The sequence below is a fragment of the Dysidea avara genome, chromosome 10, assembly GCF_963678975.1.
Source record: "Dysidea avara chromosome 10, odDysAvar1.4, whole genome shotgun sequence".
Lineage (NCBI taxonomy): Eukaryota > Metazoa > Porifera > Demospongiae > Dictyoceratida > Dysideidae > Dysidea > Dysidea avara.
This window is the reverse complement of record NC_089281.1, coordinates 25,213,780-25,241,683: the sequence shown is the minus strand read 5'-3', so window position 1 is coordinate 25,241,683 and position 27,904 is coordinate 25,213,780. Positions and strand designations below refer to the sequence as shown.

The 27,904-nt window shown below is 37.3% G+C and overlaps 1 protein-coding gene across 1 annotated transcript; it reads right to left on the bottom strand.

Annotated features, from left to right (window-relative positions):
• Positions 1-263: 263 nt before the first annotated feature.
• On the bottom strand, positions 264-27,373 carry LOC136236693 (protein NLRC5-like). The gene is made up of 3 exons (XM_066026916.1): positions 27,226-27,373; positions 10,246-10,497; positions 264-6,902 (listed from the first exon to the last, which is right to left on the bottom strand). Exons 1-3 carry the CDS (start codon positions 27,296-27,298, stop codon positions 493-495), a joined length of 6,735 nt encoding a protein of 2,244 aa, XP_065882988.1. The 5' UTR covers positions 27,299-27,373; the 3' UTR covers positions 264-492.
• Between the last annotated feature and the right edge of the window lie 531 nt (positions 27,374-27,904).

Genomic DNA, 27,904 nt, shown 5'->3' with positions numbered 1-27,904 from the left:
ATACATACTGCATCAATGACAGAATTAAGGTATGCTTAAAACAATCTATAACTAAAACAGATGTCAGTAATTAGGAGTAGTTAGTCTAGTAGTGACGGCCTATAGCTATAGTCTGTATATAGTAGTCATCCAGATTATGATATAGTTTATTAGACATTATATTAAACTAGTAGGAGTTTCTATAATCAGTTACATAGAGTGCCATATGTTTTGTGACACCCTACTGATACCCTAGCTACATGATTTATTCCCAACACATAATATAAAATGAACTGCATGGGGCTACAGTGTATATTAATAAAAATACATGGGAACCATATGGCACAATAGCTAGCTATAAATCTACAATGTAATACATTAGGTTACATGCACACTAGCACAAAACGTTTACAAATAACACATGCACATATAGCTACACAAACTGCTACAAAAATTATCCAACAAAAAGAAACATACTTTTACATATATATTATAGCTGTTATGATCTATTATCTACATACGTATAGAGTGGCTTACAGTGATGTCAAAATCCTCTACAATTACTTCAATTGATGATGATTGAAAGGATTTTCTGATCACTTTAATTCCTGCAGTCTTAAGATCATTTCCTCGTAAATTAAGTTCTTGTAGTCCAGTGTTATGAGATATAACATCTGCTATGTCATGTGCTGCATCATCAGTACAACAGTTGTCCTGTATACTTAACTTGACCAAGGTTGCAGTGTTCTTCAAACTTTTCAAAACTGTTTTTATGCCTATAAGTTCAAGGTAATTTCCATATAAGTTTAGCTCTTGAAGTTGAGTATTATGAGATAACACAGCTGCCATACTGTCTGCTGATTCACTAGTAATATTGCTGTTTACAATACTCAATTTAAGCAGTGATGAAGTAAACCGCAACGCACATGATATTTTTATACAATCAATTGCTGTAAGGTTGCTTATTTGTAATTGCAGTTCTTGTAGTTGAATATTGTGGGAAAGGAGATCTGCTATATCATCTACTGCTTCATAAGTTATACTGTTACTCATGAGAGAAAGTTTGGTTAATGACATGCCTTGAAACGCCCTACAAATTGCTGAGCATCCTGCAGATTTAAGATTATTTCCATTCAAGTCAAGTTCTAGCAATTGTACATTATGATACAAAATCTCTGCAATAACTTCTCCTACTGTGCTGGTGACAGTACCATTTGCAAGTCGTAATACTTTTAAATTTACATTCAGCAAGGCTTCAATAATTTTAATTGTGCTTGCCTCATCAAAATTGTTTTGACTGAGGTCCAAGATTTGTAACTGAGCATTCTGCAACAAAAGATTTGTTATACCATCTGTTGCTTCATCAGTAATATTGCTGCCACTAAGATTAAGCTTTCTTAGAGTTGTAACTTTTTGTACACTACAGATTAGTAAACAACCTCTAGCTTGAATATTACTCTCATTCAAGTCAAGTTCCTCTAGTTGTATATTAATAGAAATAATACCTGCTAGCATTTCTGCTGCTGTATTGCTAATGTCACAATTTACCATTCTTACTACCTTTAAATATCTTAATAGTTTACTAGCACTTAGAATCTTTTCGGTACTTTCAACAGTAAGATTGCTAAAATTAAGCTTTTGTAGTAGACTGTTTTTAGATAAGAACCCTGCAACATCATCTGCTGCTTCGTTTGTAATGATATCATTGCCTATATTTAGTTCAATTAAAGTTGAAATTTTCTGTAGGGCTTTTGCAATCACAACAATACCTCCAGTCTGAAGGTCATTTCCTTGTAAATTAAGTTCTTGTAGTCCAGTGTTATGAGATATAACATCTGCTATGTCATGTGCTGCATCTTCAGTACAGTGGTTGTCCTGTATACTTAACTTGACTAAGGTTGAAGTATTTCTTAAACCTCGTAATACTTTGTTGATACCTGCTGCTTGAAGGTAATTTCCATCTAAGATTAACTCTCTCAGTTGAGTACTATGAAACAACACAGCTGCTATACTGTCTGCTGATTCACTAGTAATATTGCCATTTATTATGGCCAGTTTAAGTAGCGTTGAAGTATAGGACAATGCTTCTGAAATTTTTATACAGTCATCTGGTAGAAGATTGCTTATCTGTAATTTAAGTTCCTGCAGTTGCGTATTACATGATAGAATATCAGCTATGAAATCTACTGCTTTGTTATAAATGTTATTGTTTCCCATGCACAATTTTATTAGTGTTGATATGGTTTTAAAAGCTGCTGCAATTTTAATAATACTTTCTGTTTGAAAATAGTTTTGATCAATATGAACTTCCTTTAGTTGAGGACTGCTATTTATGAATAGTGTTATATCCTGAGTTGCCTCATCAGTAATATTGTTGTTACTGAGAACAAGTTTGTTTAATTTTGATATCTGTTGTATTGCCTTGCAAATAATTGTACAACCTGTAGCTTGAAGATTATTGCCACGTAAGTCAAGTTCTTGTAATCGTACATTATAAGATAGAAAATCTGCTATGGACTTTGCTGCAGTGCTATTTATGTTGCTATATGCCATTCTTAACACCCTTAAATTCCTAAACTTTTTCATAGCATCTACAATCTTTACAGCACCTGCTGATGTAAGTTTGTTATAGCTAAGATCAAACTCTTCTAGTTGAGTATTCTTAGACAAAACAGTCGTTATATCATCTACATCTGAATCAGTAATTTTATTTTGACTGAGAAAAAGTTTGGTTAATTCTGGTAATTCCTGCATTGCTTTGCATAGTAACGATAAATCTGTTGTTTGAAGGTTATTTTTACTCACATCAAGTTCCTGTAGATGCACAGCAGTATTAAGAATACGTACTATGAACTTTGCCATTTCAGTGCAACCATTAGAGTCTGATATTCTCAGTACCTTTAAGTGTTTACAGTTGTATACAGTGTTTCCAATCCTTTCAGCATCTGCTATCGTAAGCTGAATGTTGTTCATTTCGTTTGCTTGCAAATTATGAACTACTTTTTTCTCTGGAACAGCATGGTTTTCATTGAAACAAAGCACCTGTAACTCTGGCATACACTGTAAACATTTCATGATTTTAGTAGCAGCAGTAGAATGAAGATAATTGTAATTCAAGTATATTTCCTTCAGCGTTATTATATGAGACAGAATAGCCACTATATCATCTGCATCTTCATCAGTGATATAATAATTCTCAATCATAATCCTTTTCAAAACAGTAATGCCACAGAGTACGATACTAATCTGTGATGCATGCATTACAGGATGTTGTTTCCCAATAAAATACACTGCTTCAAGTGGTTCACTTTGTGGCATAAATAAATTTTCCGACATCTCGCCAATGCTGTATTCTGTACTGTTACATCTCCACGTCATAATGTGATGTACAAATTGCAGTTGATGTTGTGTTGCATTAAATTCATATATACAGTTAGTTGTTAGTAATGCAAACTTTACGCTTGCACCATGCAGTATATTATAAGTTGAAAAGGTGTCACAATCAATTATAACGGCATCATAGATTGATACTTCCAACTCTGCAGTTATAAAATTTCTGCTTAAACAGTACAAAACCTGGCTATATGCTTTAATATGACATTTAACAATGTAAACCTCTCTAATTTGATCATCCGTTATTCTGATCTCATTTAAATCTATTCCATAGTATAAATATGATATGTAACTATGAGTAACCAACATAGCTTTTATTTTGTCTGAACTTGCAAATGTCTTCAAAATTTTTCTTTTTGTAAGTCCATTGATGAATAATTTACTAAAACAGTTGCCTACTCCTTTGATTGTGCATTGTTGAACTTTCCAAATAAAAATAATTTCTATTAGTGTAGGTATTACTGCTATGGTTAGCTGATTACCAGGAACGTTTACTATCTTCACAGTTGAGCAGCAACCATTTAAAATTATTTGTTTGTGGATCATCTCACACAGAGCATCAGTAATATTACATCCTTCAAAATTCAATTCAGTCCAATTATTAGAATTAGTTGTTAGCCAACTTGTTAACTGATAAAACACATCAGCAGTAACTTGAGTGCTTGGTAACAACTTCCACACAGTTATTGATGGTTCCAACTGGAATGCTAGTGCAATCTGCTTTGCAGTAGGATTGTGTCCTATCATTATACCACTAGTATATACCACCAGTGATGACGTGTTATGCCAATCACGTCTTATAAGCTTCACTAGATCATTTGCACCAACATTAATAGCACCATGTATAAATAGTTCCTGTAAATCACAGCCTTTTTCAAATATTTCTCTGTGGAGCAATCTGACATCACCTTTATTCACGTTACTATTAACAACATAAGCAAAATTGTTAATGGGATTTATAACATTGAAGATCTGCTCAGCATTAGTTTTCAAAGCAAAAATAATTTCATTTTCAGAAAGTACTAGTTGCAACTGACAATGGCAAGCTTTCTGACATAAAACATGTTGAAGAAGAAAAGGAATGGAAACCAACTGACTTTTGTCACCATGCTTTTGCACTTTCTGTATCCATACAGGTGATTGCAACTGATCACAATTCCTAATGCATGTACTAAGGTTCAGTAATTCCAAAGATGATAAGTGATCACTCAGCAAACGTGTGATAGCTACTCCTTGGACTCTAGTCCTGCTAATAACAATCCTCACACAGTCACTTGACACTGGAATATCTCTCAGTCCATCAGCAGCACCGTCAGACAAAAAGGGATCAAAAATAAACAGTTCAGAAGGCTTATCACAACTTGATAACAAGCTAGTAAGTGCTTCAATAAAACTGTTGCTTATATCAGTACCAACAACATGAATAATGTCAAGTCTATGCTGTCTCAATGCAGTACACCATTGTTGAAATTCACTAACCCTTGAATCCCAAACACAGTGCATAAGATACAAACTTTGGATATTTCTTATCCTTGAGAGAACACAGAGTATCGTTCCCTCTTCTACATTATTTAAATATAGAAACGTTCCAACAAGTAACAGGTTTAAAGTGTACTCAATGTTGAAATTTTCTTCAACTGCAGCAAACAAACTAGAACTAGTAATGTTATTAAGCATAACATCTTCAGTAATAATCACTTCTGATGTATGCCAAGATTTGAATATGCCAAACAATTTGAATAAGCATGAAAAGGTCAGATGGTTATAAGACAGATCAACCAGCTTGACACTGACAATATCATGATTCTCTGTTTCTGAGAACCTATTACATAAAATATCACAACCAGTAACTCCAATACTACACCCTGACAAGTTGAGTATTTGCCAATGTTTAGTAACAGATCTACACAGAAAAAATGCAAGTGTATTTAGATCACTAGGGAGTAAAGTTTGGTTGCTAAGATCAATCTCTTGACCTTTACCCACCAATGCTGGAATCCTTTTACTTTCCACAAGGCACTGAAATAGATGTAGACACTTAACCTTATCATTCAACAGTCTAGTAGACACAGATAAAGTTGAAGAAAGTTTGGTAATTAATTGTATTCTGTTCCCTGACAGAAAATGCTTTAATGCAAATGAACTAGCACCAGTTATACCAACATACATAATCCAAGTGTTATAGTAACGCTGTTCCCAGAATGTATCTTTAAGTAGTTTGATTTGTTTGGCATTAGATAACATTGAGATGTAATAAGCTGCCATGTATTCTTGAATTGAGAAATGTAAAAAATGAAGAGTAGCATCTTCATTGCCAGTTTCTCTATCGAAGTAAGGAACAACTTTTAGTAGTCCAAGACCATCCCTGTTAACTTGACGTACTGTCAAATTAGGACAGAATGATTCAATTTCAGCTAAGGTGAATACTATCTTGTCAGTTTGTAAAGCATCAAAAGCAAGATGTGCTAATTCTTTGAACACTTCATTGTGTGGAGATGGTAATTCAGTAATACTAGAGATTTTTATGCTATCCTCTCCATCATTTATTTTTTGAATAAAGCGTCTAATTGTCAATTTAATAAATTTTTCATACAAATCTGTCTGGGTCTTTGGTAAACCATTGATGCCATCCTCAGCAAGACAGAGTAATATGGTCATGTTTAAAGGAATATAACAAAGTGCATTAATTGTAGAATTAGACTGAAGATATTGCTGAAGAGCTTTCACTTGATCATCTTTACCTTCCAAAGCTGTTTGAATAAAATTAAGTCTGTCTTCTTCAGTAAAGCCGACTATTTCTACTCTACAATCTACAAGATTGTGAAGACGTGATGAAGCTGTAGGACGAGAAGTGATTACTATGCAACATTGTGACAACACTTTACGATGGATTATATCTGCAATAAAAGATTTCTTTCTGCCTACATCAGACATTTCATCATAGCCATCAAGAACAATGGCAACATCTTTACCCTTAGTTTGAAACAAATATTTTGAAAGAGAATGAACTATTTTTGTTGTTTTAACCATGTACTGCACAAAATTTTCAATTGTTGCTATACTATTTACATTAAATTCACGTAAATACAATAAAAAGAGAAGCTGTTTGGTAGCCAATAATTTATTTTTAGACCACTGAAATGCAATTTCTTTTGCCAGAACAGTTTTACCTATTCCTGGAGCACCTTCTATAAGAATCATATTAGGATCTCTAGTAGATCCATCAGGAGTTGTGACAGGAGCAAAGATATCAGATATATTTTTAGTTACTCTAGAATATATTCTATTATTCCTCAATGTTTGAGATGCAGAATTAGTGGCAACATTCCCTGCAACTGCCAGTTCTTGTGCGACAGAAATTACTACGACATCAGGAGGTTTACCTCTGTTATGAATGAGTGCTAGAGTTGTATAGTGTTTGGGTTGATAAGGACACCAATCATCTTCTGTAGAAGAAAACCTGCCTGTGATGTATCGATCATGCAGATAGTCAACTGTAGCAGAAATATCCTGCACACCATCAGTAAAGGCTATATAAAATGACAGAAATAGTATCATTAATATCAGTAGTAACATATAGTAGGGGTCATGAAAAGTTGTCAAAAAACATCACCAAAAAACAGCCCTCATGACAACTTAGCAATATTGGTTAGGTATAAACCAAGCCCAAATTTGTCTACAGAGCAACCCTAAATGCTTGATTTTCTACTAACTTACTGACTAATTAACTGAATGATTCATTCAGTCAAGCATGATTCAAGGATGGGTAACACTAGTTACACTACAGGCTTGATTTCTTCACTGTTCAATATTCCTTGGAGTCAGAGACATGCCTTTTTACCAACCGCAGCAGCTAAAATACACGCAACTTGAATTTATCTTTGTCATCCTTTGTGTTACATTTCTTTCTCCATTACCACGTAGGTGTTATTCATGGGTAGCATGTAATCATTTCCTTGTACCAAGAGTTCATAATATAAAAAGAGAGCTCTTGCTTGTACTGACCATTACAATTATAATGGAAATTGCCCATAATTTCTGTAGTAACTGGATTGATTGCAGAGGCACTTCTCATACTGTCCTTTGTTTGTAGTGTAGTGTAATGGATAGAACATAGCTGAAAAAAAGCAGAATGACCAGTTCACTTTTTAGTAATTGAATGTTGGGATGTACGTTCAGATGTGAAATTACTTTTATGCTAAGTCTGGCAATATTCTAACCTATGCACAAGTTCACATATCATTTTTTAAAGTAAACAAACAAGCACTGTATTTAAAATTCAAGCTTTAAAAAGCAATGGAACAAGAGAGGTTGTCTACATCTGCAGATTTACTTTTAATCCCTACTTCAGTCATGGCTATACTGCTGACAAGCTATATACAAAATTGAAGCAGGAATTTAATACCTACTAGCATAGTTGCAGCTAGGAGTAGACAGCCTCCCTTTTCATTACTTTTCATTGGTATGTATAATCCCTACTTGAATTTGAAATTCCTAAATGAAGAATTAATTCTAAGCTAAGTGAACAAAATAGAAACTAGGTTGCTTATATCAATGGCTGGAGTGATTTTGATCAAATTAGGAGTGTGCATGTGCCTGCCCTACCTGGCAGACAGTTCTAATGTAAAATGGCATGCTTTGGAGAAGGGACTATATATGAAGCTATGCACGTGTGAAAAAACTGTGTTTTCTTTCATCCCACAGTCCAAAGTGCTAGCTTTCTTAGCTGCATGACACTTGATTTACAAACTGATTTTCAACTTAGCTCTTGAAGCATCTTTTTTGCATGATAATTACTGGATTTGCATTAAAAAGTGGTACTGAATTTGCCTTTATCTATCTGAAATCTACTACATCATTGCATTACAACATTTTAGTTCACCACTTCGTTCCACTGAATTCAGAATACCAGCTACCTGACAGTCACACTGTACCTGTGAGAGTAGTTGTGAAGTAACTAATCCTTTGATGCTTTTGTTTCTATTTTGTATTTGCAAGGGCGTAGCCGGGGGGGTTCAGATGGTTCGGACAAACCCCCCCTTTCAGATGTACACTTCATCATTGTATAAGTTCAACACACACTTACCCACTGTGTGATTGCACCAACTAGTATTACAGTAGGATATTACAGAGGCAGAATTTTTAAAATTAAAAATCACATCAAATCTTACAGACGTGGAGCTCTCCAGTAGCTACTTGCATACTGGCACTCCTCTGTACTACTCTTGAGGATCACAATATTTGCATTAGTGCTGAACAAATCATAGAGATCTATTACATCACATGGTCAATTGTGCATGTGATTCATGGTGGAAATGGCAAAGGACTGCTGAGACATGCATATTACAAGGCAGCAGCTGCGATAAACTTGAGTGGTTGTGTTATACATGTGTTGGGTTAGCACAAACTGTGAATAGTTGATGTATATTTACCTGAAGAATGTTTGTTTATTCGTCACATGTTGCAGGCACATGATGTCTTGAATATATTGGAGTACAAGCCAAGTCTGAAGTTACTGACCATCAACAGGAGGACCGGCCGAGAATAATGTATACCTGGAAGAAAGTATTGCCAACTAGTGTGGAGGGCTCCCATGTGCTAGGAAATTGAAGTTGGCTCGGCTCTGGAAGTTAAGATTAGTTATATTTAATACTGATAGGTTTATAGTTTCTATAAGCTACATAAACGTAGGAATTAGCTAGTTAGATGCACGAACAGCACCTTTTAATGTTACATCCTAAAGGCACATTTTGTGTATGCATCATTTTTTGTTTAAATATGGTCTAGGGGGAAGCACCCAGGCCTTCTCCTAAAGACATTCCACTTCAAATCCGAACCCCCTTCAAGAAAATCCTGGCTACACCCCTGAATTTACCCACTCAGCAGGCCATTCTTTGTAAGGGGATTGTGTTGTTTGCTGTGCTTAAGCCAGACAAGCCATTGCCATAGGCCATTTGGTACATGGAAACCTGCATTGAAAGCCTGTGAATCGATGGGCTATAGCTGGCATAGGTATATAAACCAGCTAAGTCATCAACACTGAAAGTTAGCCACTCCTTTGATGAAGAGATTCACAAAGTATTCTAGTTAACTGACAGTGCCTGTTATAGGCTTTGGAAACTGCACCTGCTGCTTTCAAATAAGAAGTTATATGATGACGGTATGCATGCAACAGCCCTTAATGATCTAGCTGCACTTACAACAGTCGGTTTCATTCAGACAACAAAAGGCACAGCAACTATGCCCCTAGCATATAGGCCAGAGGCTCACTCAAGATCAGCAGCAAAATCAAGACAGTCTTATATGCCAGTCATTCTAATACAACTGCCGTGTATGATATTCTAATAGAACAGTCGCACTATTTGAGGGCTGTAATTTCGCATGTTTCATGGTTGTATGTTTAGCTGTCTGTGAATTTTTCATCCTTGAAAATTAATGATTATCGAGATTTAGCCCTATGCTTGTAACAGGCAAACCTGAGTGAAAACAAGTGGTCCACAAAAAATAAAATCCTGAAAATTGTCAATGTGCAAATATTATGTACCTCAAAAATTAGTACATGTACAGTATATCATAGCTCCAGTACCGCTCAAATGTAACATCATCTCACGCAAGTGTGAGCGATTATAAAACAAACTAATCAAAAAGCGTGGCACCCAATTTGCTCGCAAGTATTTATCCCAAACGAAATGAGATGAATACTCATGAGCGAAATGGGTGCCACGCCTATAATTAACTCGTTTTTAATTGCTCGCACTCTCGCAAGATGATGTTACATTGGAGCAACACTGTATATAATATACTATAAAATAATTTTAAAATGATAATTGTCAGTGAACATATATACAAGATTCATTGGGAATTTGCTCAAACCTGCTAGTTCTTGAGGCAGATGGTCAATAGCATTGATGAGGACTTCCCATGTTGTATCATCACATGTACTCTGCTCCAGCCAGTTACTCAACATTTTAGTGCAACATTTCACACAGTTGTTGGGATGATCATGTTCTATGATGTTCATCTGATGTTCCTCAATATTGAGTTGTCTACCTAACTGTCTCCACTGTGGGGCCCATCTCACCACCACATGATTCTCAATATCTTTCATGTTTGCCTTCTCTTTTCCTAGAAATGTAAAATATACGTTGATAAACTAGAAAGTATTCAATACCATGCTGCTATATAGGTTCATAGTACCTAACTATGATTATACAGGAACTGCATGTTACTAGTATTCTCAGCCATCTTAACTGGTGCAGCCTGGATGAAGGAAGGAAAACAAATAGTCTCATTATGTTTTATAAAATTCTTCTAGGATCTGTAATGCTCAACTTACCACATGAAATACCCTACTAGAAACTAATACTAGACTGGCTGTTCCAAAATCTAACGGTAGTTGGGAAAAATAAATTTGTGAACATTAGTATCTCCTATCATGGCGATTCCGATGGCGAAATGAAAATGGGGTGGGCACTTCCTGTTCCAAACTTGTAGCTGAATCTGCCCAGCCATCACTGAGATATGCACCTCCAAATTTTCTTTGTATTTTTCCTCATCTTCATTTCTTTTTGCACCATGCACTTAGAAAAATCTCTAACTCACGCATGCTTTAGTCAAATTTGGTGGACAGTAAGAACATAATGCAGCACATTGACAGTCCAAGTTCGTACACATCTGATGTAGAACAAGGGAGTTACACACAATTGATTTCAGAAAATTGCAAAAGCATTTTTTTTGTCATGACCACAGGGTAAACCACTTGAAGAAATAAGTTGAAAATTGGTCTGTACACATAGCGCAAACCTTTTGTGGTTTGAAATCGCAGCAAGTTATAATAAAAGACACCAAACATGCACGTGTAACAAACACACTTTGCTAGTGAAAAAATAATTACATGCCATGCCTACCAGGCAAACTAGTTAATGGAATCGGCTAAAAACGATTTTTCATGCAAAACATGATAAGTTGCAGTTACTCAATTTTTACAAAGCAAATCCTACACCTTTTATGCTAGAATACAATTTACAGCTTGTTGTCACAAGTTTTATATTAGCATAGCACTTATTATAATGATTGTGGTGATGACGATTGGAGCGAGTAGGTCTTGATAGTAGTGTACTACCCTGCTGATCTGTACCAAAATGGTTATAATATGGCTTTGATTCGATGGAATACTAAAGAAGTTCTAATAGTACTGTATTACATAGTTTATTTGATTACTTTTGTAATTCTCTAATAGAGTGCACATTTTTTTTTGCAGATTTCTAATAGAACACATATAGAATGTTCTAGAACAATCATTGGTAGATCTGAAATTATGAACTTTTACTACTGAGTAGATTTTAGCTAGAATTATTCATTTATAAAGTAGAAAATAAGTGAGGTGATCAGCTGTGATAGCAGCGGCTTAGTGGTTACAGATTTGGGTGTTCAGTATGGAGGTCCCTGGTTCAAATGCTGCTAATTTTACTTTCCCGGAATTTTTCATGCACCTTTTTACCCCACGGTGACTGTTCTATTAGAGTATTTCAACCCCGCGATTTACAGTTGTTTGATTTTCGCCTTATAACTCTATAGCTGTCAATGCAATTTCTTTTAAACCACAAAAATTTGAGCTATAATGGTTAATCTATATGCATATCGATTTTAAAGTTATTCCCATAAGCAGTTTACCCTATAGGTGTGACAACAAGTCGGCCTTTTTAAATATAAAGAATCGTCCATAGCTCTGTGACTATTTATCAGATTTGCACCAAACTTGGATTGTGCCACAATACGTTCTTAAATTGTACCAAAGCTCAAGAAAATCGAGCTATGCATTTGCATTATATAATGATTTTTGTAAAGTGTGCAAAAAGAATAATCTTAAGTCCTACCCCTAGCCACCTAAACAAAGAAAAAAACCAAAGAAATTTAGCCAATATTTGAAGGCTTATATTTCACGATTGCATTAGCAATCTTCCTCAAATTTGGTATGTGGGGTGCTGAAGGTGGAGGGCATTTGCAGTAGGGCTGGGACGAGGCTTCGAATGCTTCGTGGGTTCGAAGGTTAAGTAAACTTCGGATTGTAAAAGTATCCTTCGAAGCTTCGTAATGCACTCATAGTCTACGAAAGAATTACAAATAAAATGTGGTTATCTTTATTGTAGCTGCTTATTCGTCTTGCGTAATCAATGTTCGTCTCTTCGTGATCGATCTTTGTGTGCCAAGCCCACTTTTTTACCATCACAGTTCAGCTTGCTACCATAGTTGCAGCCTTAAAACACCTTATAAGGTGATAGATAATACATGGAAAGCGTACTTTTAGCCATTTCTTGGTGTTTACCTGTGCATGATTGCAGTATAGCGGACACGCCCATTTGCAATCGATCGTTCGCGTCATTCAGTACTGCTGCTATGCACAAATGCTTACAAACTTATTAAATAAGTTTAGAAAGATAAAACCTAAGAAGGATGTGCATAAATACAAGAAAACCTACAACTTGAAAGCTAACACCGAAGCTTCGAATGTTCGAACGTTTTATTAGCGAATATTCGAAGGTAAATTTCAATATTCGTCCCAGCCCTAGTTTGCAGTATGAAAATGATTCAAATTTGAAAGGGAGCATGTATGCATGAAAATTGCATTATATTTATTCTTGTAAATATACTCATGATGCTGGCTTTCTTGGCCGCACAACACACTACTGTGTGTTTTGATCACTCTACTAAAATGTTTGAGTCACCATATAGAGAGTTCGACTATGAACAAGTCACCCTGTAGAAAGTTCAGCTACAAACAAGTCACCCTGTAGAGAGTTTAGCTGTGTTACAAGTCACCAGATCAGGTGCACCATATAGAGGGTTCAGCTCCAAATAAACCACCCTGTAGAGATTTCAGCTAAAAATGTCACCATGTAGAGTTCAGCTATGTTATAAGTCACACTGTAGAGACAATCAAGTCACCAGACAATCAAGTCACCGTGTAGTGAGTATAGCTACTGTACAAGTAAGTCACCCAGCTGCAATTAAGTCACCCTGTAGAGAGTTCAGCTGCAAACAAGTCGTCCTGTAGAGAGTTCAGCTACAAACAAGTCACCCTGTAGAGAGTTCAGTCACAAAAGTCACTCTGTAAAAACTTCAGCTACAGACAAGTCACCCTGAAGAGAGATCAGCTGCAATCAACCAGAGTTCAACTACAAACAAGTCACCCTGTAGTGTTCAGCCATGTAAAAAGTTACCCTGTAAATTGCTTGTAGCTGAACTTGCAGGGTGATTTCTTTGTAGCTGAACTCTCTACATGGTGACTCGTTTGTAGTTAAGCTCTCTACTGGTTATATGTACGTACGTAGGCGAACTCTTTTCATTTATAGCTCAACTCTCTACCGGGTGACTTATTAGTCTCACCAGACAACTTTTTTGTAGCTGAACTCACTTATTATGTAGCTGAACTCCTGACAGTGTGACTTGTTTGTAACTGAAACTCTCCATGCAGTTTTAATTATCTATACAGTGCATTTTGCTGGTAGCACTTAACATCCTGTACAATGTAAACAAGTCACCCTAATAACTATAACATATATGATAATCATTTTATTGAGTTTCAAATTTGCAATAGAGATGGACTCAAAATAGTAGTCTTAATCCTGTCTGACAATTCAGATAAAAAACAAGTTAAAAGGAGGCCCATAGGTCAGCTTCAAGGCTTGCAATTACAAAAAGAAGTGATACCTATAGCAAAACAGCCAAGCTATCAAAAAAGGATGCAGCCTTCCGAAAAGGCCACAGTGAAAAAAGTTGCAAAATCAAAGGTGGCAGCCAAGAAATGGTTACATATGATGCTAATGTCATTCATTTTAATCATCACTGTCACCAACAAAAATGATTGGCATTGGCATCATTGCAACCATTTCTTGGCCACCACCTTTGATATCACAGCTGAAGCCCTACATAAAAGTAAAAAACTTTTTAATTTATTTATTTGTCTCCTTTCTCCAACTTTTCAAACACACCTTAAGTAGCTAAAGTCTAAGTAGCTAAAGTCTTTGAGCAGTCTGTAGGACAGACCTTCAGCACTTGTGCTGTAAAGCTTTAATAAATAAATAAAAATAAACTGGGAGTATATGGTAGTTAAACCCCAGTGCATATATGGAAGATAACATATATTTACACATTCAGTTGAAAGAAGTGTAATCAAAGCAAACTGAACCTTCACACATTATAAAACTATATACCGTATTTCTATAATTATAAACCGTTAAAAATATTTCGTCGAAGGTAGCATCCAACGAAAATTAATTACACGAAAATTTTTTACCAACGTAATATTCGAGAAGTTGAACGAATTCGGTAAACTACTTTCTGGCCACCTGGATCGAGGCTTGGCCATTGGAGTGTCAAACATATGCCTGCTGCAGTCTTTTAAAAACAAAGTTCTCCCTGAGAGGGGTTCGTCTCGCTTCGTCTATTTCGCTGCACGTTGGTAATGATGCCATTCCGTGATAGACAGCTACTACAGGACACATTAAATAAAGTAATATATGTATTATGCAAGTTGCATGGAATGAGCTTCTACCACTCCAGTCCATTGCGTTGATTTGTGACGGACAACTTCTAAATCTGAGGCACAGCCTCCATGGAACGGAGATGCCACACTTCAGTTTCGCTGCTTGTTGTTCTGCTTCTCAAAAAATGGCCGTATAGAATTAATAAAGTTATGTAATTCATTGTTAAAAAATTTTCGTCGCTTGAGGACACCGGTGAAAAATTTTTAACACGAAAATTTGTCTCGTGAAAATTTCTCGCAGCTTATATTTATAGAAATACGGTATTCAGCAAAAAAATGAAGCCATACACACTATAAAACTACAAATTCAGAAGTCATACACAACTGACTTGCTTATCTAGTCTTATTAACAAGTTGTTTGTGAACCTACTGCTTCAAAGTGTGGGATAGAAGCCAGTTAAACCAGACCTTCACCTGTAGGATATCTAGTTATCAACACCTCAACCTCGGCTTTACCTCAGCCTTGGGTTGATAACTACGATATCGTACTCATGGTGGGGTTTAACTATAACTTTTTCCGCACTGGCTTTTTTGGAAGGCTGCACCCTTTTTGGCTGTTTTCATTATTACTTAACAGTGTAATAAAAAATATTAATTTAAAATGAAGTAGGGTTCCAGCGATAAAAAGTAGTGAAACAAGAGATGATGGTAGCTATGAGAGAAAATCCCTACTTAGCATTGCAGCTATGTGGGCCCCTGTTCCTAATAAAGCAGTCACAGTATTCAGACTAAAACAACGTTGGGTAGTAGATAATCGACAGTTTGATGTGTTGGCAAAAGATGAATGACACCATGTATTCTGGCTATGTTGTACCCCAAATGAGTTGCTGATCACGTTCAATATCATAGTCTCTGTGCCCTGCATCGTTATTACTCAACAGAACATACTATCCCCCTTGACACTCCAATAACCTTTAGTGCTGGTTTATGTGGCCAACCTTTTCTTGGGTGTCACTATTGTTGTTCCATAGCTTTCATTGGACTCAAGTGAAGGAATGGATACCTGGTCTCAAGGTGTGGTCTCTCCTTTTACTCTTATGCATGACCAAAAAACTCCCGCTGGTAGAAGGACTGAAGATGTTAGATAGGTACTTGTTATGAGATAATTCTCCCGTTTTCCCACTCACATGCAGTCTCTCAGTGATGCGTAGTTGAGATCATCCAGTACTGCAAGCTATCTGCCGTCATGAGAATGCTTTAATACTGACTTATAATAACTGTATCAGTAAAATCTTTGCTAGCACTGAGATGTGAAGCCTGTATCTCACAATGTTCTACATCTTTTTTTGGTGCTACTACCTTGTCTCCTTCTTCATTTGCCATCTCTGGCTCTCCTGGACTGACCTTTAATGTTTTATCGCTCGAAGCCAACTGAAACCAGAGTATGGGAAGGCAGCTATTGTACTTTTGCATGTCAGCTACAAACAGCGAGTCAATATTTTGGCGTGCTTTTATGTACCAAATCATGTTTTTTGCACGTTACAAAAAACCAAGTCAATTTTTACAAGTTAGTTACAAAAACTGAGACGATTTTTGCAAGATACTGTAGTTACAAAAAACCAAGTCAATTTTGCACAAGTTAGTTATAAAAACCGAGCTGATCTTTATGTGTCTTTTTAACTACAAAATCTGAGTTGCACATTATAAAAAAAGCCGAGTCGATTTTTGCAATCGACCCATCAAAAGAGGCATAATTTTCAAACAAATGGCACACCAAGAGAATGAGTTGGTTTTCGTAAAAAATCAACCCATTAAAATAGGCATAATTTTGAAACAAACAGCACACCAGACCTTTCACTGTCAGCGAAGGCAAATAGGACACAAAAGAGGACACTGGTAAGTCCATGAAGAATGCATTGTGCATACTGTGATATGCCAAAAGGCACATGTCTGGCTGAAGCAATGTCGAACAGTGAAAACATTAAGCCCGTAGCCTTAGCCATTATCGAGTTACGCTTGTCTGGAGGCCAGTCAGTCAGTCAGTCAGTTACTCAGTCAGTCAGTCACTAGAAAATTCTGTTTAATACTCAAAAAAATTCATAGCAACTTGTTGAAAGCATTTTGGGTCGATCTGAAGGTTTGTTTGGGCTTAGGCCACTCCAAGAAAATTCACTGGTTCCCATTTCCCGCCCGCATGCAGGTTCTCTTCCCACATGGTCATACATTATTGCAGTCAACTGAACATTTTACTTATTATTTAGTATTATGCCATAATAACCACACAAATTAAATTCATATTCCTTTGTTTTCGTTGTTATCGATAATGTGTTACCTAGGCAAAAGTATTCTCGACAAACACCTTCTGTTGTGTCCTCGGCTTTCAGAAAAGATATCTCCACGTATTGTCACATCACAATGCACAAGAAAAGTTCGTACGAATTATGTGTTAATTCGCAACCAAACGATCTGATTAGTTGCACCTGATTCTCATAATCTGGCACAAGTACGTGATGCTAGACAGACTAGACTCTTAATCTCTAATCGAAGGGGTGGCCGTGCCAGACTAACACAAGAGGGTGACACACAGGCACTCACTGTAGGTAGATCTGTGACTGCGGTCAAAGTCTAAGCCAAAGGTCAAGGCCACCAAGTATGGATTTTCGTGTCGTTTCGCTCTTATCATTTCGTTTGTCACCTCATGCGGCATGCACTTATAAGAACATATTGATTTTCTGTAATTTATTGCAGCTCTGTGGAGACATTTCTCCCAACCCTGACCCTTAACTCAATGGTGAAATATCTGTGTGGTAAGTGTTCTAAGGCTGTTACTGCTAGGCAATGTGGGATTGAATGCTCCCGGTGTGAAATATGGCATCACATTATATGCGTAAGTTTGTCAGTTGATGAATATAATACCATTAGTGAAAATATAGACTGTCCTTGGTATTGTCCAAGTTGTGTTGTTGCCATCAATGATTTTCAAACTGCTAATACCAGCCTTACAAGTGTGAACATAGAGGATATGTAGTTCTTTGATGTCAACTGTCACTGCTGATTCAATAGCACGTTCTCTTACATGTTGGTGTTTTAATGCTAGGAGTGTAGTTAACAAGAGACTTGATTTACTGGCAAAATTATCTGCTCTGTCTCCATGGTAACCGAAACATACCTGGATCATACAGTAGCTGACTGTGAACTTGTTCCATCAAATTACATCATACACTACGATAGTAGTGTATAGTAGGGATCACAAAGAAGTAGGCGTGGCCCACAAAATAATATCACCCAAAAAACAGCCTCAATTTCCCCTAACAACGATTAGGAAGTATTGGTTAGGTGAAACTAAGCCCAAACAAGCTTTCAGATTGACCCGAAACGCTTTCAACAAGTTGCTACGGAATTTTAAAAATAAATTTTAATGGAATTTTTTACTGACTGAGTAAGCAACTGACTGACTGATGCCTTCAGACAAGCGTAACTCGATAACGGCTAAGGCTACAGGCTTGATTTTTTCACTGTTTGACGTCACTTCAGCCTGACAGGTGCCTTTTGGCATACCGCAGTACATACAATGCATTCTTCATGGACTTACCAGTGTCCTCCTTTGTGTCCCATTCATCTTTGCTGACAATAAAGTGTTGATTTGGCGATAGCACGTGATGGCTTCCCTTCGTAACGGAAATCGTCCGTATTTGTCATAGTGGCTATTTTGATATCAGAGGTGCTTTTCAAACAGTTCTTGATTCATACTGCTGTGTAACGGGTTGAACATAGCCGACAACAATGCGTTATGGATACTTCACTTTTCAGATGACGATAATTGATATAACCGGGGCATGTGGCACTATTTCTTTCTTTCGGTATGCGTAGATTGCAGAGGTGCTTTTCGAACAGTTCTTGATTTGAAATGCTGCGTAACAGGTTGAACATAGCTGACAACCAAGCGTAATGGATACTTCACTTTTCAGACAATAATTGGGGTGCGCGGGGCCATTTCAGATGCGGTATGCATGGGCTCATCAGTCATAATTATTTACAAAAAAAAGTTAACAAACAAGTACACAGAAAAATTAGAAATTTTCAACTAGAGTAGGGACCATAACACATCGATAAAAGGTACTGAAACAAGCTGGAATAATGCACAATATTAAGTCACAGTAAAACAATAAGAAGTGTTATGTCCCCAGGGGCGGCTCCAGGGGGTTTCTGAGGTTTCCGGAAACCGGTGACGTTTAGATCGAGATACTCTAATAGAGCAGTCAGTCACTCTAATATAGCAATCACATGCAGTATTCAGAGAAGTAGTGTAGCAAACTATGAAGTTGTGAATAAAGATTTTTGTATGCTTTATCAATGATACAAATATTATTTAGTGGAGAATAGCCATTCGTAGGTGTTGACCTTCTTTTTTTTTTTTTTGGTCTTCACCTAAAATCTAGCTGTAGGTTTGATCAGAAACCAGTCACCAAAATTCCTGGAGCCCCCTATGGTCCCTACTGTGCTCAAGATACCATAATGGAAATGCACAGTAGGGATATATCGTATAAAATTCTTATTGTTGTACTGTGAATTAATATCGTGCACTACTCCAGCTTGTTTCAGTACTTTTTAACAATGTGTTATGGTCCCTACTCTAGTTGAAAATTCCAAATTTTTCTGTGTACTTGTTGTATATAGACTGAACAGAAATTGTCATGGTGGTGGTGTTCTCATTGCTGTCTTAGATAAATTTACTTCAACTGCCTGCCCTAAGTTTGACAGGGATGGTATTGAACTTTTGTGGATTCAGATTCATGTTGGGTTATATCCAGTAATGTTTGGTGTATTTTATCATCCCCCAGGATCTCCTGAGTCTCACCTATTGGAACTGTAGGTAACGAACGTCGAGGCCTTGAAGGATTGGCTGCAGGTGAAGGTAGCGTGTTCTAATGATGACTTGGACAACCACTGATGACAATGTGAACATTGGTGAACATGTAAAACATTTATACAAAAGCGAAGACAATGAACAGTTGTTGTTTACCTATGGCATGAAAAGGTGTGTGCAATCAATAGTCTATTGTCACTTGTAGCATGGCTTCATGATGTCTGCTGATGGCTTCTAGCCAGCTGCTACAGAACTCCGTTCTTCACTCTTTACAATTCCAAGGACTTCCTCAGTTTTCCTTGGTGGTGATTTCAACTTACCAAAGACAAGTTAGAATGATTTGTCCTTAAGTTCTGATAAACAGTCTTCTAAGTTGTATTCTATGATTGATGATTTATGTTTAGAACGATGTGTGTGTACTCCCACTAGAGGGTCCAATATACTTGACTTGGCATTCACTAATAGACCTGATCTAGTTTCTTCTGTTGATGTTGTCGATAATCTTCTGCACACAGATCATGACTGCATTGAGTTACATTTAAATATTCTTCCACCCAAACAAACTTCTGTGCAACGTTGGTTATACAACTATAAGAAGACCGATTTTGATGCATTTCGCAAATGTCTTCTGTCTGTACCTTGGAACCTGGCTGAAGCAGATGATATTGATGTATGGTGGTCTCAGTGGAAAGATCTTTTCTTTGCTGTTGTGCAAGATTCTGTAACTCAAGTTCGCTGCCAGCATAAAAAATGAAACATTGGTTGTCTGAATCCACAATACAGTTAATTAGACTGAAGAGATTATGCTACAGGAAACTTAAGAAATTATTCTCACCTTCCCGCCAACACCAATACAATCTGTTGCAAAATAAGGTGCATGCTGCCACAAGATTTTACTTCAAAGCATTCGTTGATTCAATCACTGATTGTCTTCATCAAAGAACTAAGCCCTTCTGGAACTGGATCAACAAGATCAGAGCTTGTCGTAATGCCATACCTGCTATCAATTATAAAGATCAGGTGGTAACCTCAGATTCTGCAAAGGCTAACTTATTTAATCAATACTTTGTGTGTTTTCACTAAGGAAGATGTTTCTAATGTACCAAAACTGCACCTTCCTACGGTTGCTGGGGATCATTTATCCTTGTCTCCTTCTGATATATGTGCAGAATTGTCTGCATTGGATACTAGCAAAGCTTGTGGGCCTGATGGCATTTGCTCTCGTCTGCTGAAGGAGGGTGCTGCAGAACTTGCTATCCCTCTTGCTGCTTTATTTAACAAATCATTAGCCGATGGTGTCCTTCCCCTTGATTGGGTCCGTGCAAACATCACCCCTGTTTTTAAAAATGGGTAATAAACATCTTATTAGCAATTATTGACCAATCAGTTTAACTTGTGTTATCATTGAAGTGCTGGAGAGGATTACTTTCAACAAATTTTATGAGTTGTTGGAGTCTCATCAAGTTCTTTGTGATGCTCAGTTTGGGTTTTGTAAAAAGCTCTCCACTACCTTATTGCTGCTGTCTGCCGTTAATGATTGGGCATCTAACCTAAATAATGGTCTTTGTACCCACCGTATTTTCATTGATTTTGCTAAGGCTTTTGACTCTATGCCTCATCAACGCCTTTTACTGAAGCTTAAACCTTATATGTTGGCAAATCTATGCTAAAGTGGTTCTCATCATTTCTTACTACTAGGCAGTAACGTGTAGTGATCAATGGTTCTGGTCCAATGTCCTATCTGGAGTATCGCAAGGCTCTATCCTAGGCCCTTTGCTCTTTATCTTATACGTATATCAATGATCTCCCATCAGTTGTCTCATCTCCTATGAAGATTTTGGCAGACGATGTTGCAATTTACTGCCCAGTGGGTTCCACAGCTGACTGTAAAAATTTACAAAAAGATCTGGATTTAAAATCATCTTGGTGTTCCACATGGCAAATGCGGCTGAATCCTTTGAAATGTGAGTTTTTATGTATTATAATAAATGTTCACCTATCCATCATTCTTACTACCTGAACAACCATGTTCTTCAGTGTTTGTCATCTGTCAAGTATCTAGGAGTTATTGTAGATTCTGAATTATCTTGGAATAAACACGTCTCGTATGTTTCATTGAAAGTTTCTCGAACTTTAAATCTGTTACATCATAACATGCACACATGTAATTCTTCAGCCAAGAGGAAGGCATTCAGAGCACTTGTCCTACCAGTTTTGGATTATGCAAGTATCGTGTGGAATCCTCACACTCAGAAAAACATTTCTGCTCTGGAGAAAATCCAAAATCGTGGGGCTTGTTGGGTGTGTGGCAGCAGGTACAACTGTCATAGTCACACATGGTCAAAGTCATCTAGTGAATGTTGTCATGAGCTTCACTGGCCATCTCTTTCTACTCGTCGGAAGTATTTTACAATAGTTACCATTTATGATATTTATCACTGCCACATTTCCTTACCCTTTTCAAGCTCCTTTTCATTTACCAATTCTTGTACAAGATCTCACTCCCTTTCGTTACAGTGTAAGCAGTCATCAATAAACTATTACAGGTCTTATAGGTTTTCTTTTTTTGTTAATGGTATCTTTTTATGGAATTCTGTCCCACATGATATTCTCTCTCTTTCTCATTGGTCTCATTTTAGATGACAGTTGCATAAAATTTTATTATAACACTTTAGTTTTGTTTTTCTCTTGCTACAGTATTTAGCTATTTGTTCTGTATTGTACTAATGTGCTTGCAATGTCTGTTGTTCTCTGTTTTTGTATCTTGTGTTTTTGTAGGTGTTACTCCTATAGGCATTTGCCTTTTGTAATTACCTTACCCTTATGGTTAAACAAATAAATAAAAATAAAAATTAAATTCCAAAATTGTGCCAATTCAACAGTCAGGGTAAAAGCTTCCAACCCACAATTGAAAAGTGCTGAAATATCATTGCTAAGTCACCGGTCAAAGGTCGAAAAAGGCTCTTAGTCACAGGTCAAAGCAAAATTTCAGCCGGTCAAGACTTTTACCGCGGTCGCAGATCTGTAGCAGCTGGCTAGAAGCCATCACGTCAACAACAAGGGTGTAATCCCACTCCCTAAACAAGTGCAAGTCATCAGAGATTTTCCCCAACCTACTTCTCTATGACAGCTGAGGGAGTTCCTAGGACTTGTCAATTTCTATCATAGATTCATACCTCGATGTGCTGATATCCTGACTCCACTCAATGCTGTGTTGAAAGCTACACCTAGCAACAGCCGTACTCTTCAATGGACTACTGAAACCATTACAGCATTTGAGAACATTAAGAAGGCGCTAGCTAATGCCACACTTCTTGTACACCCTAAGCCTGATGCCCCTATCAACATCATGACTGATGTATCTGACATTGCCACTGGGGTAGTCTTTCAACAACATCTTGAGGGCAAGTGGTGCCCTCTCTCTTATTTCTCTAGAAAACTATCACCAGCAGAACAACAGTACAGTACTTTGACAGAGAACTCCTAGCAGTCTACTGTTCCATCCGCCATTTTAGACACTGCTTAGAAGGCCGTGAGTTTTATGTGTTAACAGATCATAAACCATTAACCCATAGTCTTAATGCAAAGCCAGACCGTCACTCACCACGCCAAGTACGGCAACTGGATATCATTTCCCAATTTACCAGTGACATTCGTCACATTGCAGGAAAAGGAAACCCAGTTGCCGATGTTCTATCACATCTTGGAGAAGATTCAGCCCAGATGAATGCTATCACACCCACTATAGACTTTACTGCGATGGTCAATTGCAAGGCCCAACCCAGTGAAACTGACCTGCAAGACTCACACTTACCAGACACTACTATCAAGTTTGCAAGAGTTATTTTGCCAGTGTGTACTGACACCCTGCTGTGTGATATTTCTACACGAACACCAAGACCATATGTCCCTGAGAAATTCAGACATAGTGTTTGATGCACTACACAACTTGTCCCATCCAGGTATCAGAGCCACACAACGCCTGATAACAACTTGTTTCTTTTGAATTTAGACATACAACATTGGGCCTGTCCTGCATCCAGTGCCAAAAAGCCAAGATTCATCGCCACACTGCCACACCACTTGCTACCTTTAACACTCCAGATGTCCGCTTTGACCAAGTGCATAATTGATCTAGTAGGACCACTACCAACATCGCAGGGATTCACTTATTTACTTACTTGTGTAGACCAATTTACTAGATGGCCAGAAGCAGTACTAATTAAAGATATCTCAGCTGAAACAGTAGCACAAGCCTTTGTTAGTAGCTGGGTTGCTCGATTTGGTGTACCTTCCACTATTACTACTGACAGAGGGTCTCAATTTGAATCATCCTTGTGGACACAGTTGATGAGACTCCTAGGCACGTAAAGAATACAGACTACATCATATCACCCAATAGCCAGTAGAACAATTCCATCGCCAGTTGAAGAGTGCACTGAAGTGTTTAACTGACACCACTCATTGGACTAAAGCACTACCACTTGTGCTTTTGGGCATTCGTACCACCCTTAAACAAGACTTGAAGTGCACCCCTGCTGAATTAGTTTATGGAATTACCCTATATCTTCCAGGTGAATGTTTCACAAGTGATACTTAGAATGACATTTTAGATCCTACATCTTATGCTACACACCTCAAAACTTTCATACAACAGATCCAACCAAGTCCCGTGCGACAACAACAACAAAGAAAGTCATATGTAAGTACAGATTTATCTACATGTCCATATGTTTTTGTGAGGTATGATGGAGTAAAAAATCACTACAAGCTCCTTATGATGGATCATTCCGGGTTTTAAAGAGACATCACAAACACTACACCTTGGACATTTCTGGACAGTCTAAAGTTGTTCACTTGACAGACTTAATCCAGCCTATATTGATGACAACAGTTCTGATGCAGCTATTGACTCTAAGATTTCATCTTCACCAACCATTCTTACCACCCCACAGTCATCAAGGCCTGCTACTCCCGTATTATCCCAGTCAACATCACAACAACCACTCAGAACTCGCTCTGGTCGCCATGTACATTGGTCTAAATGGCTGGCAGACTACAGAATGCTCACATAGTAGTTCACTGGGGGGGGGGGGTATTGTAGCAGTTGCACTGAAGCCATCTGACTGTGCATATTGAAATTAGCCATTGGGATTGCGAACCTAATAAAATTTACTGATTTTAGTGGAATTCCACATATCTACCGACATGGTAAGTTCAAAAACATACGAGAAACCCACTAAAAGTTGGCTTAGGAAACATGGTGTCTGTTTATATAGGCCTACAGAAACTAGAACAAAGCTATTCTAAACTAAGTTACTCACGCGGCACTTTCTCGAAGCGGCTCTCCTTAACTTTAGTCTTTAAACTGAATGGCCCGCTCGAGGGCAACAACTTTTTGTACAATTCCATCGAATTACAGAAGTATTGTTAATGTACACAATGTTCCAGACTGACTGTTTTTTGTGTTTAGACTAATTAGTTTAAGGTGAATTCCCATAGTCTTGGTAACGGGTGAATCCCACAATACATTACGCATTCGGCAAAATGACAAACCGGGTTCAGAAACAGTGCTGGGCCCACATATCCGCGGCAGCTACTGTCTTGAAAATAAGGTGGAATATTCCTTAGAGGTATGTGAGTAATTAGCAGACCGTTTTTTGTTGGTATCACTACGTAATATTGTGGGCGCTTTGAAAATGCACGAAAATCACTGTGTTTTAACACCATTTTATGTACTTTTGGGGGCGTGTCCCTTTCAATACTTACTACGGACCTAGAGGCCCATTTTTGCTATGGATAAAATATTATCTTTCTAACAGACAACAAAAAGTAATCATAGATGGAACTAGCAGTTACCCTTCAAATGTGATATCAGGTGAACCCCAAGGAACTGTACTAGCCCCCATTCTTTGTCTATGTTTTGTAAATGATATACCTCTAAATGTTACCTCAAAGATTAGATTATATGCTGATGACATTTTACTATACCGCAGAATAATCTCTCATGAAGACTGTACCCTCTTACAAAATGACATAAACAATCTCATAAAATGGTCCATAGATTGGCAACTTCTTTTTAACTTTGACAAATGTGAATTTTTATGGATAACAAATAAACTCTCCCCTACAGTCACCACCTACAATATGGAATCAAAGATTATAAAACAAGTATCGTCGGTAAAATATTTAGGGATAACTATAAATGAAAAATTGCAGTGGGCAGAGCATATTTCAAATATTACTAAAAAGGCAAGCAATACACTGGGATTTTTACACAGAAATTTAAAACACTGCCCTCCTCATATATCAAAAGCTCATGTTATAAATCTTTAGTGGTACCAGTTATCGAATGTGGATGCACAGTGTGGGATCTGCACACTCATAAAGACATTGACAAGATTGAAAAAGTTCAAAGACGTGCAGTTAGATTTGTTAAAAATGACTATTCATGGCATACAAGTGTAACTGGTCTCATAAATGATTTAGAATGGTAGAGTTTACAGTCAAGAAGATCTACCCTAAAAGTGACAATGATGTACAAAATAATTCATAATTTAGTACCTATTCCCAGCCATTACCTCATCCCAAGTAACTCTAACACACAACATCACAATTTCACCTATCAACTACCCTACTCCAGAATAAACAGCCATCTGTACTCATTTTGTCCATCAACAATTCGACTTTGGAACGGCTTAGATCATGAATTAATTAATAAATCTTCTTTACAACAGTTTAAAACTAAGCTATATAATCATGCACTGTAATTGTATTTTAAGTAATCACACACCACACTTTTGTATTTTTGCACTCACCATGCACTGCATCATGTAATTTGTGTTGTGCACTCACACTCTTTAGAGGTTCTGCACTCTATTTAATAATAATAATAATATTAATGGTTAACCAAATAAATTCAATATGGAACTCTATAGCACAAACAAGTGACTTCATCACACACACACTTTAATATCATGTATCCATTTTTAGTAGTTAACCTTTACATTTTGTAATTCATTTAGCTTATTGTATTCATGTACTTGTAATTGCCTGTAACCATATTCTTTTTACTGGTCTTTTGTCTTTTTGTATTTTCAGTCTTTTGTATATGTGTATCGTACTTCTTTATTATGATCAGTGTTGTTATCAATCTACTTGCGAGTTGGAACGAATTATCTTAGCTTTAGTTTGGCGACCTTACAGATCTACCTGACGACAAACATTGACTCGTATAAATTTTCTTTTTTCCCCTCTGTGATTAAACTTTGGAACCCCCTTCCCCCCCATATAGTTAATTCCCCTTCCCTGCATCAGTAATTTTTGTAACAACTTAAGTAATTATATCTGTGCGTTATAATCATTTGTGATTTCTGCACAGTAAAAACAAATAATAAATAAATACCTACAGCGCGTACCTACGTGACACCCCCTTGTAACACCCTTCCGCCTTAGTAAAACTCCCTACCCAATGACAAAATATTGAATATTGAAAACTCACTTGCTAGAAACTGGGCTAATACGTCACTACGTCCTCTTCTAGAGCTTTTTACAGGATTTTCAGGTTTTTCCATGTTTACTTGAGCAGGTCGGACTGGGCTGTCAAATCGAGTGTCAAATACTTTGAGGTTAACTGGGACTTGAATCCCCCTGCGCGCCGACGAATTAATTTACTATCACGTGCTCGGCCGGTATAGACGTCGATCTATTTTTCTGATAGGTATATGAAGTTCATATTCAACTTTTTTTTGTATTAGAGTAGTACTAGTGGTAGGGTAGCTATCTCAATCTTGATATTTTATGGTAAAGTTGCCATTGTACTTGCCACCCAGAAAATTTTTATAGACACTCTCGTAAACACTAGACCCTGAATATGAGACTACTTTCTGCAGTTTGTAGGGGAATAGTTGCCATCACTGAATATTGGCTGTAGCTATTTGCTGACCCATAGAGCATCTGGATCTTGATGTTTATATCGTTTATACATGATAGTGAGGTACAATTCAGTGTTGATGGACCCGGCAGGGCCGATTTCTCGCTAGCTACTACCCTGCTGAACTGTTCATGCAGCCTGAACTACTGTACAGTACACACTAAGACTTATATGTGCAGCTATAGATAGGGCCGCTCACAGGGGGAGGGGGGCATTTCAAGGGCCCCTGTTTAAAAGATCGATATAC

What these genes read in the sequence shown, in the direction of transcription:
- LOC136236693 (XM_066026916.1), bottom strand. Translation starts at nt 27,298, where the DNA reads ATGGAAAAACCTGAAAATCCTGTAAAAAGCTCTAGAAGAGGACGTAGT. An exon ending in ATTAGCCCAGTTTCTAGCAA is followed by an intron (nt 10,498 to 27,225) that starts GTGAGTTTTCAA and finishes TTACATTTCTAG; the next exon opens with GAAAAGAGAAGGCAAACATG. An exon ending in TCTGCCTCAAGAACTAGCAG is followed by an intron (nt 6,903 to 10,245) that starts GTTTGAGCAAAT and finishes CATTTTATATAG; the next exon opens with CCTTTACTGATGGTGTGCAG.